Source organism: Cydia amplana, chromosome 21 (assembly GCF_948474715.1).
Source record: "Cydia amplana chromosome 21, ilCydAmpl1.1, whole genome shotgun sequence".
Classification (NCBI taxonomy): Eukaryota; Metazoa; Arthropoda; class Insecta; order Lepidoptera; family Tortricidae; genus Cydia; species Cydia amplana.
This window is the reverse complement of record NC_086089.1, coordinates 3,357,818-3,375,418: the sequence shown is the minus strand read 5'-3', so window position 1 is coordinate 3,375,418 and position 17,601 is coordinate 3,357,818. Positions and strand designations below refer to the sequence as shown.

The window sequence follows — 17,601 nt, the reverse complement described above, 5'->3', positions numbered from 1 at the left end:
ACAACTTGGTGGTAAACTAGTGGGAATAACCCCGCCCGCTTAGCAACTTCTGTTGCTGACTACATATACATGGTGCGGCATGTAGTAACCGCAAAGTTGTTTACTAGTTCCAGTAATCAAAATATAGCACTAACACTAGGGACTTTTCGTAGATACCATAAATTTCATAATACACGGCCTTAGAAACAGTACCCACTGTTGAAGTTGCTGTTGTATTAACGTCATATTTCCGATATGATAACCGAAGCTAACTGTGTAAGCGCCCTGACGGCACCTGATTTGGAGGGTTACATAAGATATATTCGTCTAATATTCTATGCACTTCTCAGAACATATTTAACCTTTTGAACGCCAGACGGCGAAGGAATATGCCGTGCCACGGACGCCAGGCGATCGCGATTATTTAAGCGGAATGGAACTTTACGGCCGACGGCGGTCAAAAGGTTAAACAGCTTTAGGGCTCGTTTCCTGCCGGCCTAGCCAAGGTGACAATCGCTATCACTTCGATAACGAAACGTTTTGTCTCTATCACTCTTCCATATTAGTGCGACAGTGATAGTTGCGTTTCGATCGCTACGGAGCGTAAGCGATTGGCATGTTGGCTACGCGGCCTGGACACCACATTCGACGGTTGAAAGGCTGTATTTTGCATTGCTGTGTCATCAGCTGACGAGTGCGATAATCAATCTATCGTAAACGTCCCGTAACTTTAGGCCTAACGTGACACAGTGACAACCTTCCACACTTATCATAGCAATCTGATACTTTCAGTACCTAAGTTGCTTTTATGTTAATACCATTAATTCACTTTTAGGCATAGACAAACGCAGATTTGATAGGTGGAGCGTATGTGGGTCCCTTTGTTTCCCATAAAGTTTTAAGCCATAATGTATTGTTATTATCATAAGCTGAAACCGTTAACTTTTCAGGATTTTCGTAAGGTTATCCTATAGATAGGTTAGGTTAGGTTTGTTTCATGGCAATCCTGAAAAGTGACGCGTTTCTGAACCAAATGAATTATGACTAAAGAAAATGCGGGCAAACAATACATTAATTTACAAACTCTTTGAGCACAATAGACCCGACCCGACAATATTACATTTTCTGTAATAACAAATAGATAATGGCGCCAGGCCTGTCAAAACTGAGGCTACATTATTTTGCCCTTAGTATATTTTTCATCTGTGCTTTTAGTTTGTTTTATAAGTATCTGAAGCATCAGTTATATCTTGCATTTGTTAATATCCTTGTTTATATAAAACCGCTACAATTTACATAAACACAAAATTAACAAACGCCAGGCTTAAATGATATGAGTTAGGAATCAAAATTATCCATCACGTTATTATTCACTTGTGCTATTTTTCTAGTTATAATCATGTATCTTTTTTTTCTTAACTGAGAAATTTAAATTGTATTAGTTAAGGTAAACGTACTAGTGCTCGACATGCTAATGCCCAATAGATGACACCCTGCTCTCACCTCTATTGACAATGACTTAAGTTTCAAGATGACATGTATTGAGACCGCGTCGAGCACCAGTACGTTTACCTTATACAGGGTGGATTTTCTTTTTGGGTCAGTGAGGGCAGCTACCAGATCCCGTGCTGCTACGAGAAAACGGTCTAAGAAGACCTTCCCTCGATTTCAAATTAATGAAGATTGGCTTTTACAGATTTTGGAAAAAACATACAGGGTGCGAGAAAAAGGTCATTTTTGACAAACTTTTTTTTTGATGCTAATCGATCCCATTCCTATTAAGGATCAAAAGCTTGTATGGAACCAAAAAAAAATTTCCGGCTAGAAAAGCCACAAATCGAGGAAAACTTTTCCCATACAATTTGTATGAAAATGAAAACTTTTATTTTTCACATGCTATTTTTGTATGCCAATCGATTCCATTCCTATCCAGTATCAATAGTTTCTTTGGGGTCAACTTACGATAATGTACTAAAAAGCCACAAATTAAAGAAAACTTTTTCCATACATTTACTATAGAGAACATGTGAAATTTAATTCACATTTTTCTATCTGGCCAATCAGTCCTGTTACATTTAAGGACCATAATACTGTATGAAGACATTGCTGTAGGACTGATGGGCGAGATAGAAAATTGAGAATAACATTTCACATTTTCCCCATAGTAAATGTATGGAAAAAGTTTTTATTAATTTGTGGCTTTTTAGTACATTACCGTAAGTTGACCCCTAGGAAACTATTGATACTGGATAGGAATGGAATCGATTGGCATACAAAAACAGCATGTGAAAAATAAAAGTTTTCATTTTCATACAAATTGTATGGGAAAAGTTTTCCTCGATTAGTGGCTTTTCTAGCCGGAAATTTTTTTTTGGTTCCATACAAGCTTTTGATCCTTAATAGGAATGGGATCGATTGGCATCAAAAAAAAAGTTTGTCAAAAATGACCTTTTTCTCGCACCCTGTATGTTTTTTCCAAAATCTGTAAAAGCCAATCTTCATTAATTTGAAATCGAGGGAAGGTCTTCTTAGACCGTTTTCTCGTAGCAGCACGGGATCTGGTAGCTGCCCTCACTGACCCAAAAAGAAAATCCACCCTGTATGTCCTAACATGTGTATGAAAAGAATAGACCTAAAATGAAACATTAGAGTGGTATTCCACCTGTCCAATCTTTGTCCAATGCGTCTCACTCTCTCATTAAGCAAAATGTGAGACGCAAATACATATTGGACAAAGAAATTGGACAGATGGAATACCACCCTTAGATATGTTCTTAGAAATTAAACCTTGAAACGCAGCTCAGTCTTCTCGCGCGTTCCTTTCACCTATAATACCTATATGCAACACACAGCACATTCTAACTACATGCGCTAACTTCAAGCTGAGGGGGGGGAAAGGAGGGAAAAAAATAAAAATAAACCACCCCCGAAACGTCTCTCGGGAAACGCCTCGGGGACTAGCATGCACACATCAATTCCATTGATTGTATTTCAATAAAATCGCTTTACCACTTCTCGTTAGGTATTGTCCGTATAATATCTACCTATTAAATATACTATTTACAAGAGGTATCATCTTGGGTCGTCCCATTCGTTTTTCGTCAAGTTCTTAAATTAGTCCTATTCTGCTTTCATCACTCATTCTACATTCGTCACAATCGTTGGTGGCTTTCAATTTAGAATGAGTGACGAAAGCAGAATAGGACTCTCTCTCTTCCCTATTTCCATAATATATGAATGTATTACTGTTATTTATTTCTTTCCAATTTGTTTGTTTTATTGCCATTGTTAATTACTTAAATGTTGTGTACTTTCCGTGCTTCACTCGCCCTTGGCCCCGACGGAAGATCAGCGTTGGCCCATCCAGGCTAACACCATGCTGAGTCGGGACCATTTCGTGGTTACTTTACATGTTATGTTTGATATGTGTTGTAATGTTAAGTGTAAGTTTTACTTTTGTTCCCCTGTTTTATCTGTTGTATTTTTATTGCCACGAATAAACTATTTCTATTCTATTCTAATTTAAGAGCTTGACGAAAAACGAATGGGACGACCCAAGACGATATCTTACAAGACGGCCGTCTAAATGCTGCGAGCGATAAAAAAACGATCTGAAAAATATTGAACACCTATTAGGGGCTAGAATGAATGATGACTATCTATTCGTCGGTCAGACCGCGGCGGCGGGCTTGGGAGCGGGCAGCTCGTCACCTTTGTCCTCGGGCTTGGGGGGGGCGGGGGGGGCAGGCTCGGGCTCGGGCGGCCGCGGCTCGTACGGCCCGGGGTAGGGCCGGTACGGCCGGTAGAGCAGCGGCGGCGGCAGCAGCGCGCGCGGCAGCGAGTACACCGGCGGCGGGAGTAGATGGGGGTGTAACGCGGCCAGTCTCTGCTCGTCCCGCAGCGCCTCTCTCGCTCGGCTTTCCTTCTCCCGTTGTCGCTCGCGCTCTCTTTGCTCTTTTTCGCGTTGCTCGCGCTCTCTTTCTCGTTCCCTGAAATGTGACAGATGATCGTACACTTTACACTTGTACGTAACTTCGTAGGACTCGCGTGAGCAAGTATTTAACCTGCCAAACATTTCGAAACTTGAGAATCGTTTACTTAATTTCAGGAAGTTTTCAAATGTAATATTGAATTATGATCATGCGCCTTTTAGGTACCTAAATCTGTTATTGGAGTCGTTTTGAAAGCTTTACCTACGCTCAAGTACAAAAAAAAACTTTATAAATTTAAGAAAAAAAGTCTTTAAATAAATAATTGAGACTAATTTTATTCCATCCCAATTCTCTAAGTTAAAAGTTGAAACCGCTATTTTTGAAATTCAAGCTGAATATCATGCTAGAGTTGGTGCCTAAAAAACTTAAAAGGACTACAATTACAGCTATTACGTCAGGTTATGTTCGCTCAAATTATTGACAGTTTTCACGACAAAATAGAATGACGTCCACCCTAGAATTCAACTTGCAACAAGCAGCAAACTCAAAAATCAACTTCTGAACACTTGCGCAAAATGTAAAATTGGTATAATTTCCTCTTATACCTACATTTGAACAGGATACCGTGTTAATTGATCCCAAATAAATTGGCACCAACTGTCCGAGACCGCGTAAGCAATACAAAGATTTGACTTGTCCAAACTCACCGTTCTCTTTCCCTTTCCCGCTGTATCTGCAGGTCCCGCTCCCGCTCCCGCTCGTCGTGCAGGTGGTGCGCGGGCGGCGCGTGCGGCGCGTGCTGCGCGTGCGCGGCGTGCGCGGCGTGCGGCGCGGGCGGCACGAGCGGCAGGTGCGGCGCGATGGGCGGGTACAGCGCGTACGGCGGGAGCCAGCCCACGCCCACGCCGCCGCGGAACACCCGCTCCAGGTACATTTGCTCTTCTGCTGCTAGCCTGGCGACGACACACCCGATTTTTAACACCAGCCCTAGTAGCACGGTCGCATTTTTATCATTTATCACCATGCCTGTCACGTTCTAACAAGTAGGTAAGTGCGAAAGTGACGGGCATAGTGATAGTGGATAAAAATGGATCCGTGCTGAGCCCGCAGCTCATCAGGTTTTAAAGAGCTGACTGCGAGAACGTACAAATGCGTATCCCATCCTCGTCGCCAATATGGTATACGGGGGTTGTTTAGGGGATGAAGTAACGGAACACGGTGTCGTTCATACGGCGTTTATTACAGAACTGATTTTTGGATTATCTACCCACATAATATTTACATACCTAGTTGCGTCTACCCCCAAGTACATATACCACAGTTTACACATTAAATATAATATCTGGGAGACCGGAAAACATAAAAACTCATAAATGCGCGTTTTCCCAGAGATAAGACTTAGCTAGATCGATTTTTCGCCCCCGACAACCCCCATATAGTAAATTTCATCGAAATCGTTAGAGCCGTTTCCGAGATCCCCGAAATATACGGATTTATATCTGAATCCCTAAAGTCTTTTCTCCTATCTTTGCATTCCCTAATATTGTTTGTCATAATGATCAGTTGTCCTAACACTAAAAACCCTAATTTTGGTTTCCCTAATTATTGATTACTTATCCTAATGTTATTAAGCATATTTTCTTTTTTGCGAGGGTCGCAGTTCTAACCCTAACCTAACCCACTTTTGTGGCGGCAAGTTCTAAAACCTAACCATTTTTCAGAACCTTACATTATGGAAAATAATCGTTATGACAATTGATAGTTAGGGCATGTGCCCATTAGGACAAACCAGTTAGGACAAGTGACTTTAGGACAAACGTTGTTAAGGATTCAGAATGACACCCAAATATACATATGTTCATTTTCTTTGAAGTCCAGCTAAAGTTAAATTGAAAATATTGCACGGAAATATTCAGATTAATTTACCATGCATAATGTTTGATTGGTGTAATTCCGCCATCATATACAGAGGACACTCGCGGTTCTTCCTTCTGTTCGTAAACTATCGTTTGGAAGCGATGTTCTGCTTAGAGATTCACTACTCAAAGACGAACTTGAAAAGCGAATCTCTTATTTGTACATGCGTCTGGAATCTGACTAACAGCAAAAACGATATCTCAGACCAAGGATCGGAACCGGAGTTTGGCAAAAATTTCAAAATAACCATATTTTTCGAATTATTTTATACTCGAAATGTAGGACTCAGATGCGTTTTTAGATAACGACTTCGTATTATTAGATTGCCCAATTAGAAATGATATATAATTAGCAAAGAGCGAAAAGATACAGTTTTAGATCCTATACAAAAAATACCGATCCCTGTCTCAGACAAGTAACAATAAATAATGCGGTCACTTCCCAAGAGGCTGGCAGAGGAAGTTGACCAATGATGATGAAGTTTACATTTGCTTATAATTATTGTTTATATTAAGATTTAATCACTTTACATTAATCACAAATTCTCCTCTCCTTGGAATTGTAAATAGTATATTGCAGTGCCCAACAGGGTTCACAAAGACCTAGCTTATAAGTTTACCACCTGTACAATTACTTTGTGAAATTGCAATAAAATATTGAGTATTGAGTATTGAAGTATACCTATACTGAAGCGCGGCGCTGGAGTACAGGCCGGGGTGCGCGTACGGCGCGTACGCCGCAGGCTCCAGCAGCGGGAACGACGCCGCCGCCGGGTGCGCCAGCCTGCAACCGAACAACACAACACTAGATATTGTGCTTTAGGGACACTCCACACTAGCGTCTTTTGAGCTTTGGCGTCCAGTTAGCGCTATGGAAAAAAGGGTATCGTCTCGGGTCGTCCCATTCGTTTTTCGTCAAGTTCGTAAATTAGTCCTATTCTCCTTTCGTCACCCATTCTACATTCGTCACAATCGTCGGTGGCTTTCAATATAGAATGCGTGACGAAAGCAGAATAGGACTAATTTAAGAACTTGACGAAAAACGAATGGGACGACCCAAGACGATACCGAAAAAAGGCATCGCTGCGCAGTTTCGTCAATATAGAGTCGAGCAACAGCCATAGAGTTGAGTAGACGCCGACGCTCGGGAGACGCTAGTATGAGGCCTCTCTTAGTCTGTTTAGGGCTAGTTGCTTCAACCAACTCTGACGGACTGTAGGCTTAGCACGAGTGCAATGCGACAGTATCTCGCACGCGAGACAGACTACCCGTCTTTTTCTGTTTTAGGTAAGTCGCTTTGACACGATGCAATACCACCTGGACTGCAGGCAACCCAATTCCTAAACCGATTGGACACCGAATCATAGTTAGATGCTATGGTTCATTTCATGTATGGTTTCGATTCGCAAGGATGCGCATCCTTTCTAGCTTCAGCTATAATTTTTGAATCATTCTTAAAATTTAAAATTATCATTTGTCTTCCTTGAATTATTCAGAGAAGTGTATAAGTTTCTAGTCTGCACTGGCCTGGCTTTTATACTTTCGTCTGACGTCTGCATTTCCGAGTGGGGCATTAAAACTTTCAGGGGTTTACACAGGCTCGAATAAAGTTATCTCTCTTGTTCCCGCAAGAGTCAGGGGTTTTAAAGTCAGTATTTTTAAGCATTATTCATATGGAAGTTGTTACAGTAATTTTTTGTGATTTTCACTTATTTTGTGCACCAAAACTTTAAGCATAGTTGGACTAATGCTGCCATTTGGATTTCACCGTTCTTTTCAGCATCCAGTGTAAATCCTGATTCCAGACTGACTTATAATTATTATTGAGAGACCATACAAATCTAATTCTTAATAAGAAATGCAATTTTAGGGCAATTCGCTTCGGTGAATAGCAAATACCACACGGCGCGACATGTGTAATGTCCGAAAAAAATGCAACTTAGCAAGGCTAGCTTGTACCTCTGGCGGAAGAGGAGTGCGTATTCACACCCCGCTGACATAATTGCGTTGATTTTCCCGCGCGATAAAAATGCAATCACATGTCACGCGGGCAACCATTAGATACTAGAAATTTCAGCTTTACAATACGCTTAAAGCATCTTATTGTATGTAAATACTCCCAGGGTACGTGAGATCGTTGCTGTACGTAGCGTAATCACACCAGGGCCACATACGCACGCTCGCCGCTGACGTTGACCGCTATACAGGGTGGCCCATTTAGATCGGTCAGTATGGGAAAATCTGAAACTATAAGACATACGACGATCTCTTCTTAGGAACCATGTCATCGATTTTAGTAACAAGAAAAACTGCATTCATACATTTCAATTTTTTTTTATGTAAAATGTATTGAAAAAAATGGTGGCCATTTCGAAAACATACTAAAATAAATTAAAGGATATGAAAACAATGCATTTTATTTATTTCAGACATCATGTTTCATAGTAACATTTACTGCTTAAGGGCCAACAGGAGCTAAGATTTAAATATTTTAGGTAAATATACCCGTCTCCCTAACGGAAGCGGCTCCTAAAATTAGTGCGATAAGGACAAGGCGAAAAATCCTGCGTAAAAATATCAAAAATCGAGGTTTCGTACTCGACTGTTTCCTCCTCCAAAACTTAACCAATCGTAACCAAATTTGGAAATCTAAATGATTATAACATTATCTGTGTCGGACCGTTTTGATTATTTGACTAATTGATGTCAGTTTTGAATAGCACGCCTCTCATTGCGGCATAGTCAATTAGGCCATTTTGGCCATTTTTGAAGGGCTCTAGCGCCTTAAAAAACAAAAATATCAAAAAAAGCAAAACGGTCCGACACAGATATTGACAATATTAATCTGTGTTGAAAAAATCATTGCTCTAGCTTTAAAACCCACGGAGGAAACAGTCGAGTACGTTTGTATGGAGAAATGACCACTCCTGTTGGCTCTTAAGACCTACACACTGCCCTGCTAAGCCGAAAAGCGCTATCTCAAAAGAAAATTCATTGCTAACTTATACTTTAGTTTCTATAGCTGAGAATTCCATTTTCAAAATCATTTGTTTTTGAGATAGCGCTACTTGGCTTAGGAGGGCAGAACAGTCGATATCTAAATACGAGGGGTGTTCAAAATATTCTCGGTATCAGAATGAAAACAAACAAGTACGAAAAGTTTGATATTTTTATTTTTCAATATACTCCCCCCCTATGTTCATACACTTAAAAGATCGATCAATTATTTTTTTTAATCCTGCATAAAAATATTATTTATCTTTGGTGTAAAAATGCTCCTCCACTGCCGCCTTCAATGCTTCATCATCGGAAAATTTATTTCCACGCAGATCCTTTTTAAGATTGGGGAACAAAAAGAAGTCGCTGGGGGCTAAGTCCGGACTATACGGTGGGTGAGTAACAGTTTCAAACCCACATTCAACAATAGCTGCCTTGGCAATATGAGCAGTATGGACGGGGGCGTTGTCATGCAGAAGCATAACACCTTTGGTTAACTTTCCTCGCCTCTTTTCTTTGATTGCATCCTTTAATTGACGTAGAATGTTAGCGTAGTACTGTCCTGTGATATTTACACCTTTTTCTTTATAATCGATCAGTAATACTCCTTCACAATCCCAAAATATCGTGGCCATGACCTTGCCAGCTGAAGGGATGACCTTGAACTTCTTGGGATGAGCTGAACCCTTAATGTGCCACTGCATGGACTCTTGTTTACTCTCTGGGTCATAATGATGAACCCAGGTTTCATCTCCAGTAACTATTCTTTGCAGCACCTCATCAGGATTTTCACCGCACAGGTCAATAAAATCGGAACAACAAGCTACACGCATGTCTTTTTGAAGCCGAGTCAGCATTCGCGGAACCCATCTTGCACTTACTTTTGACATATTAAGATGGTCATGGATAATATCATGTACGGTACCAATAGAGAGATTGGTTACTTGTGCTATAGATTTTACCTTCACTCGACCATCTTCCAATATAAGTTTTTCCACTTTATCAATATTTTCTTGTGAAGTAGCTACTACAGGCCAGCCAGGTCTAGGGTCGTCTTCAACACTCTCCCTTCCACGTTTAAACTCGCTTGACCACTTTTGAATGGTAGATAAAGAAGGAGCAGACTCACGGTAAACACAATCCGTTTCCTCTTTTATGGTTTTTTGATTTTTACCCTGTTTTGTCAAGAATTGTATCACGCATCGATGTTCTAATTTAGTTAACATTGTCAATTCCCACATGATGTTCATGTTTGTTCAGCAATTGCAGAAAAACAAAAGAACATCTCGGTTCGAATTATACTTTTTTTTAATGTCAATGAATAAACCTTAGCGGCCAGTAACGAAAGAAATTTTAGAAGAGGTTGTAAGATATCAATACCGAGAATATTTTGAACGCCCCTCGTAGAAATAATTTTAGATTTTTTTTTTCAAAACGTCCGGATTCGATTCCCGAGCTGAGTACACATTTTTTTTTAAATGTATGAATGCAGTTTTTCTTGTTACTAAAATCGATGACATGGTTCCTAAGAAGAGATCGTCGTATGTCTTATAGTTTCAGATTTTCCCATACTGACCGATCTAAATGGGCCACCCTGTATATTATTTACCACAAATGCATAGCGATCGGCGTCAGTGTCGAGCGTGCACGATCGTGCAAAGCCTTACAATAGTAAAATCTGTGTGTACTCACCGGTCATCAGGCCTGTAGGGCTGGAACCCGCTGGAGGGGAGGTGGTGGGGGGAGGCGCGCTTGGCGGGCGCCGCGGGCGGCGGCTTGTCCTTCTCGCGCTCGGCCGAGCCTGCAACCTTCCACGGTCAAACACGCGCTCGCAACGAACACTACTCGCTCTTATGTCGAGGCCACAAATAACGGTCAGAGCGTTTTCGCACGCTGATTGCCGGTAGTATTGAGCGCTATACATTCGTTGTGTTAGCTAAGATATGTATGTACATACTAACTAATGTCGGCTATTTAACCTTATTTTTCTCAAACATGCAATGAAATGTCGTCGCTCCGGGCGTTATATCAGGCTTCGAAGTATCACGTTTAGGGCGGAGCAACCCCAGAGAACTGTAAAGGAATTTCATACGAAATTGAAGGCCTAGGCCGGGAAGTAATTTTTTTTTAAATTCTAATGTAAACATGGGGTCTGTGTCCATAAACAGACTAAACAGCCGAATTAAATATTTTTTTTATATTTTTGGTGAATGAATGGTTATCGGACCAAAATATCCGTGTTAACGCCTGTTATACACGAACGTACTGATATTAAGAATACGAATTTGTATGATTCAATGCGTTGATGAAAAAATTTAAAATTTTGTCTATACGTAAGTCACCAGAGACCATAGACAATATTTAAAATCCTCTGCATTTATTTTATCTATAGAAATTGAGATTCTTATTATCAGATTGTGTATAATGGCCCTAATAAGGGTCTATTCGAACACTACACACGCGAAATACGGACGACTTCCGTAAAAAAAAACAATTATGGCGGGATTGGAAGGAAAATTAAAAAACTTTTGTTGTGAAGTTGGATTTTTTTTATAAAGATTTGTTTGTTTGTTTGAAATTTGTTTTTTTGAGTGGTGTATTTTTTTATTTCATTGCATGTTTGAGAAAAGCACTATACATGCCTAGCCGTCAAAAGGTCTTGCCGGCTTCGTATCACTATCCGGCCTCCCTACGGTCGGCCGGCTATACCTACCGGCAAGCCCTTCTTTCCCGGCGTCTGCAGTAATGTACTATTAAAGCAGCTTTTTTACTTTCGTATAAAATAGGTGCCAACGACTGTAAAGTATTTGGACCAGTTATTGATCGGTTTACTCTATATCATTGTCGATGGTGCCAGCTTCTGAGTTGAGCGAATTCGCTTGGAGCGTTTTTTTGTGGCCTTCAGGATTGACTGACAGAACCACACTTTTATGATTACTACAGATCGTAGGACTTTACGGAACTACAACATGAGTGAACGTATCGATATTTTTGTCCTTATAATCCTAACGTAGGATAGGTCGCCTGATAGAAACCAGCTTAGGTATTATACTAACCGAAGATCCATAAGTCTATGCCGTGAATTATACAAAGACAGTAGTCGCGTTTCGAAGAATATTTTGTAAAAACATATGAATTCTCAGTTAGAAACAGAAAGCCTATTTTAATCAATAAAAGTGTGGTAAATGAATAAGAGCGAATTGTGTTAACGTAGCTGTTACACTTGATTTTACAATAAAACAATTACAATGGACTTGTTTAACAACATGAATTACAGAAGGATATTTTAGAATGAACAAAGTGATATTTTACGCAATATTCTTAACGATTTGCCTTTTTTAGGATTGCATCATGCATTCATTATTGATCGAGTGAAAGTAAAGGTCTCCGTTTTAGTTTGGGAAAAATGCTTTAGTATGCTCGGTTGTCCGAATGTTTTCCTCTAGGTACAGGTCGCATTTCTTAGCGGATTCTTGTGAAATAATCATATATGTACTTAGATTTATTTCCATTCAGTTATTGGATTCTTTTCTAAGTCTACAGTTCATAGAGCCACTAGTTTCTTATTTGATTTCACAGAATTATTATTTTAACTTTTGTAATTGTATCACTTTGTTCAATCTTTACAACAATGTACAGGTATTATATAACACAAATATTACATAACTTTAGTCGTATCAATACTTAGGTCCCTAACGCGAAGTAGTCAAGGATACAAGACCCAACAAGTGTGAGTTCGCACACTGAATGTGGAGTAAAATAAAACAAAAAGGGGAAATCTGGGAATGCTGGCCCTGTCGCACCCTAGATTTTTGGGACAGTTATAATTTAAGGTTAATTTAACCCTTATGTCACAAACTGTAACGAGGGACTTCCAAGTCCAGTCAAATGTACAAAGAAATTGACTTAAGAATTTATAAAATAAACTAGATAACTATTTTAAACTAATAAACTATAATGGTCCCAGGATAGTTTGTAAAGTACTGTTTTGATATAAGCCATCATATGACTACAAGGATTTTGACCAACTTAAAACATATCAAACTTTACAAACGGTATTGTCTATTGGTTGCTAGTTTCATCAGAATCAATGATCATTTAATTTACTTAAAGTATTTACAGTCAAGGATTCTATATGAAACTAGCAACAACAGGTTAGCCAACGTAAGTCCTCATATTCAAGACACCGCAAAATTCCTTGAATATCTGTTTCGCACCGCCAAACATGCAAATTGCTGCTACCTAGAGCAAATCGTTACCGATGTATCAGATACCTTATCCACAATGGGGTACTAGTTGGGAGGAAGTAAAAATGGCAAGCTACAGCGAATTTCGAAATTTACAATACGTTTATCTCCTTCTCCATCCCTCTCGCATTATTGAAATGACTTAGAGGTGAAGATGCACTATTTATAACTTAAGTTCGTGGCAGGTCTTATAAGGACCAACTTGCCATCTCGTCAACCTGGCCGCGATTCACACTGTGAACAGTGTGAACTCCTTTTAGAAGATCTAAAAAGCCTTTAACATCTTTCATGTCAAGATGTTAAACGCCTTTTAGAAGATCGGTCCAGTAAACCTTGTCTTAATCAGATATTCTGTCAATGGGGTGTCTTGGTAATGAGGTGTCACGTGAGCTCAGGGCTAGGGCCAGCGGAGGTAGGGTAGATGCTACAGCTAGCGACTCACCGTCCTTGGAGTCGGGCCCGGCGTTCTTGGCGAGCGTGCGGAGCGCGGCCGCGAACGGCCCGCCCTTGTTGGGCGCTAGCTCCGTACGTTTCGCTATTTTGTTCGCGCTGCCACCTGGAAAGAAGGAGACGGGAGGTTAATTTTTATTTAACAACAACAATAAACTTAAAAATAATAATACAAACTACTAAAAAACGTCCCCCAACTCACTGCTGATGGGCAGTGTGCCCAGAAGGCTGGCGCATTGCCACGTTGGATGCTTATCCTTTGAGCGAAATACTGGCCAGGCTTTTGGTCATCTGTGACGTCTACTTTGCCGTCGCGCGCTTAGCCCCACGGGAGGTTATTAGTTATGTTAATAATGTTGGCTTGTTTTCATGGATAACTGTGTAGTAGATTGCCGAAAGAAGATTACTGTTCAAGTGTCTCTTAATAATTTTTACCGCTATGACGGCATTTTGATATGAACGCTATGGATTAAGTAAGTACTTACTAAAGTAACCGTCTAGTTCGCGACGTTAGCTGTAGAGGGCCACTGCTATGCGCTCTCGCAACGTTAGAAATTGATTCAGGCCTTATGAATAACTCAAGAATATGAAAAAATACAATCACCAATTTTGACGAATTCTTTAAAATCAAAATAGGCTCGTGTGGCAGATAATTTAAAGTAACTTAATCCCATACGAAACCCCATGAAATATACTTCACGACCGCTTATGAATTTCCAAATGGCAAACCACATCAACAGGTGTACTCCACCGCACACACAATTTTCATATTCCCGTCCGTCCGTGTGAACGGGCCAACCCTCGTGCTGTCCGGCTCCAAGGACCACTCAAACGGACACGTGCTCAAAAGCAAACAGAACACACCAAATAACCGGTATCTCATAATAATATAGTAACTGCTTAAACTCATGCGAATAAAGTTCAAATCTAAATAAACGCAGTCAAAATACCGTGAGAGCAATCCGCCTCGAAGGACCATCCAGAAATGATTTATATAAACAGAACAGAGGTAATATCTACACCACCACAAAGCTATAGCGTAATCAATCAAGTTATACAAAATGCGATCTACGCTCAAGAGAATAATGTTTAAACTCCGAACAAATAACGACCGTGTTACGGTCACGTCCGAGTTTCCCTTAGCCCCTGGCCGTGTCGATGACAGCTTATTTTGGTAACAATTATAAAAATATGGCGGCGCCGTCAAACGGGGGCGGTTATTAAAAATCCCATTGTGTGGAACCCTTCGAAACATGTTCACACTTTGTTGGTCTGTACAGCCGGCGGCGGGGGCTTGAGCGGAAGTGGGCAGCTTTAACAATAGTAATTGTAATTACAATTGTTTGCGTGTAGCTATGTCAATATCAATTATATTATACAATAGACTGAATGCGGTTGCTTCGTATGGCAGATTAATGGTGTCCGTTCATACAAATAACGTTCAGATAGAAATTGCTGCAGAGCGAAGAATTTCAGTTTGACCTAACGGTTTTGCAACATTTCTTCGTCTTATGTGGATGCACATTGTAATCCTGACGCAATGAAGAGGAAAGGGGACTGCCGCCTTCCATACAAACGTAGTCCCCATTTTCCTCTCTGTATATTGACATTATGGAAAACGTTTTTACATAATTTGATGTATGTATATTAACCATAGCTATTTAGCTATGCCTCTACGTTTGACTTTTTAAGTTTTTTTCATTATTGGAAAAATGAGGAGCGAAAAACAGATTTCATACAAATTTTAAAATGCTCATTACTTTTATAATAGGTAATTTCTATCCAATCCATTCAATATCCAAATCTTCAAGAGTCCCGTAACCCGTCTAAACGACCCCGCCTTCCGCGACTGTGTCCATCGTGATTCCTGAATGTATCAGCGTCCAATTGACTCGTCGCCTGCCGACGAACAGACCACAGCCTTACCCTCCAGGGCAAGTACCGGTGACGCGCGGCTAATGGAGCCAGCCCGGCGGCGGTTTAAACATTCATCGCCCACGCCCGTACCGGTAATTGAACGCTTACTGTGTTACATTTACAAGTTATGTACACGTAAATAAGAGGCTGTAATGTTTAATATTGGATTTTGTAAGAAACATAATGGCAGGGTAAGGGCCACCACACATCTAGCGTCTTTCGAGCGTCGGCGTCTACAACTCTATGGCCGCTGCTCGACGCAACGTCGACGCAACGTCGGCGCAACTGCGCAGCGACGTCATTTTCCATAGCGCTGACCAGACGCCGACGCTCGAAAGACGCTAGATATGGGATGGCCCTAAGGTCAACGGGGAATAAAACAGTAGCGACGAGTCCATTGGACAAGCTGAAGCTTATCTTTGACTGGCTTTTTCTTAAACTAGTAGCAGCGTAGGGGTGCTCAGTTGGCACGATAGGCAAGTCGGTAGGGTGCCCCAAAACGCGGAAGAAAAAGGCAAACAAAATTACAACAAAGCATGTATATTTGTCTTAAAAACTTATTGGTTACATGCGCTCGTTGCTTCCCTCACATAAACGTATGCGAGCGGAATGCACTGACATAATGAATTCCTCGAAAGGAGAGAGCCTTCATAAGTATAACTCGTAAATTACGTTACCTTTATAAAGTACGAGTTGAAGCAGCAGAAGGGTTGAAGTGTAGCTGGAATAAATAACGATGCCGTACGTCTGAGAGGTAAATATGCAATGAAGTCATTTGTAGCCTGCCCGCCGCTCGGCCGAACGCCGGGAGACGGCCGTCTATGGATCGAATCATTTTTCACCATTTTTTAGGGTTTTGTACCCAAAGGGTAAATACGGAACCCTATTACCAGGACTCCGCTGTCTGTCTGTCACCAGGCTGTAACTTATGAACCGTGATAGCTAGATAGTTGTAATTTTCACAGATGGTGTATTTCTGTTGCCGCTATAACAACAAATACAAAAAATAAAATAAAATAAATATTTAAATGGGGCTCCCATATAAGAATTTTTTTGCCGTTTTTTGCGTAATGGTACGGAACCCTTCGTGCGCGAGTCCGACTCGCACTTGGCCAGTTTTTTTTATACGAACTATTGATATACCGCCGTGTCCCGTTGTACCTATCACATATATATGTAGCCATCCCTAGAGCTCGTCAAGAAAAGCATATTTTAAGGCTTCGTCACACAGGCGCGTTTTCCGGGCGGGGCGTGAGCGGAGCGTAGGAGTTTTATATGTAAAAGCGGAGCGTCCCGCTCACGCCCCGCCCGGAACACGCGCCTGTGTCGAAGCCTTTATTACAAATAGAATCGCTCGCGTGACCGTGTGTTCCAGTTAACTCGAACAATATTATGAATAGTTAAGGTGAAACATGTGCTAGCGATCCGTTAACACTAATAACTATTTGGGTTTCTTTCTTGACAATTACCCCCTTCAGAATTGAAGAAACAATACATATGTTTCATAAAGGTAGGGGATAGGTGTTGATTATGTTGTACTGGGTTACACAGTACAATATGATCAGACATTTTCGTAATTGAATAATAAAAAATATCACTACATAACATAAAACAAAGCCGCTTCCCGCTGTCTGTCCCTATGTACGCTTAGATCTTTAAAACTACGCAACGGATTTTGATGCGTTTTTTTTTAATAGATAGAGTGATTCAAGAGTAAGGTTTATGTATAATTTGTTAACCCGTGCGAAGCCGGGGCGGGTCGCTAGTACAAAATAAATAGAGTTAACTAATGCGACACACATTAACATTAGTCATTTGTTTCGAGTACAAAACATAAGGAAGACCTATTTTTAAGATGGGAGAAACACAAGCTCATGTTTCCCCTTAAACCATAGGCTCTAATGATCGCTTAGCAATAAAGAAATATGAGTGGCTGAATAACACCTTTTTATACGACATTTTTCAACGCAGTGGCCATAAAACTAAGTGTCATTAATGTGAAGGTTATGCTTAACAACATGGCTATTTGTGGTTAATGACTAATTATTGATTATTACGATGAAATGTAGTTTCTGAAAGCGCAAGGATAACTAAAATAGAAGTAATAATAATAACAAGAATTGCTGGTTTAAAGGTATTAGATATTAGGCCTTTTACCATCTG

The 17,601-nt window shown here is 40.5% G+C and overlaps 1 protein-coding gene across 1 annotated transcript in view; it reads right to left on the bottom strand.

The window, feature by feature from the left end:
- The window catches only part of LOC134658163 (uncharacterized), a 194,064-nt gene that overhangs the window by 13,092 nt on the left and 163,371 nt on the right, over positions 1 to 17,601 (bottom strand). Inside the window, exons 19-23 of the mRNA XM_063513772.1 lie at positions 13,514 to 13,627; positions 10,517 to 10,625; positions 6,510 to 6,611; positions 4,619 to 4,864; positions 3,691 to 3,968 (exon numbers count right to left, since the gene is read on the bottom strand). Coding sequence (XP_063369842.1) covers positions 3,691 to 3,968; positions 4,619 to 4,864; positions 6,510 to 6,611; positions 10,517 to 10,625; positions 13,514 to 13,627 — 849 coding nt within the window. The remainder of the gene's footprint in view (positions 1 to 3,690; positions 3,969 to 4,618; positions 4,865 to 6,509; positions 6,612 to 10,516; positions 10,626 to 13,513; positions 13,628 to 17,601) is intronic.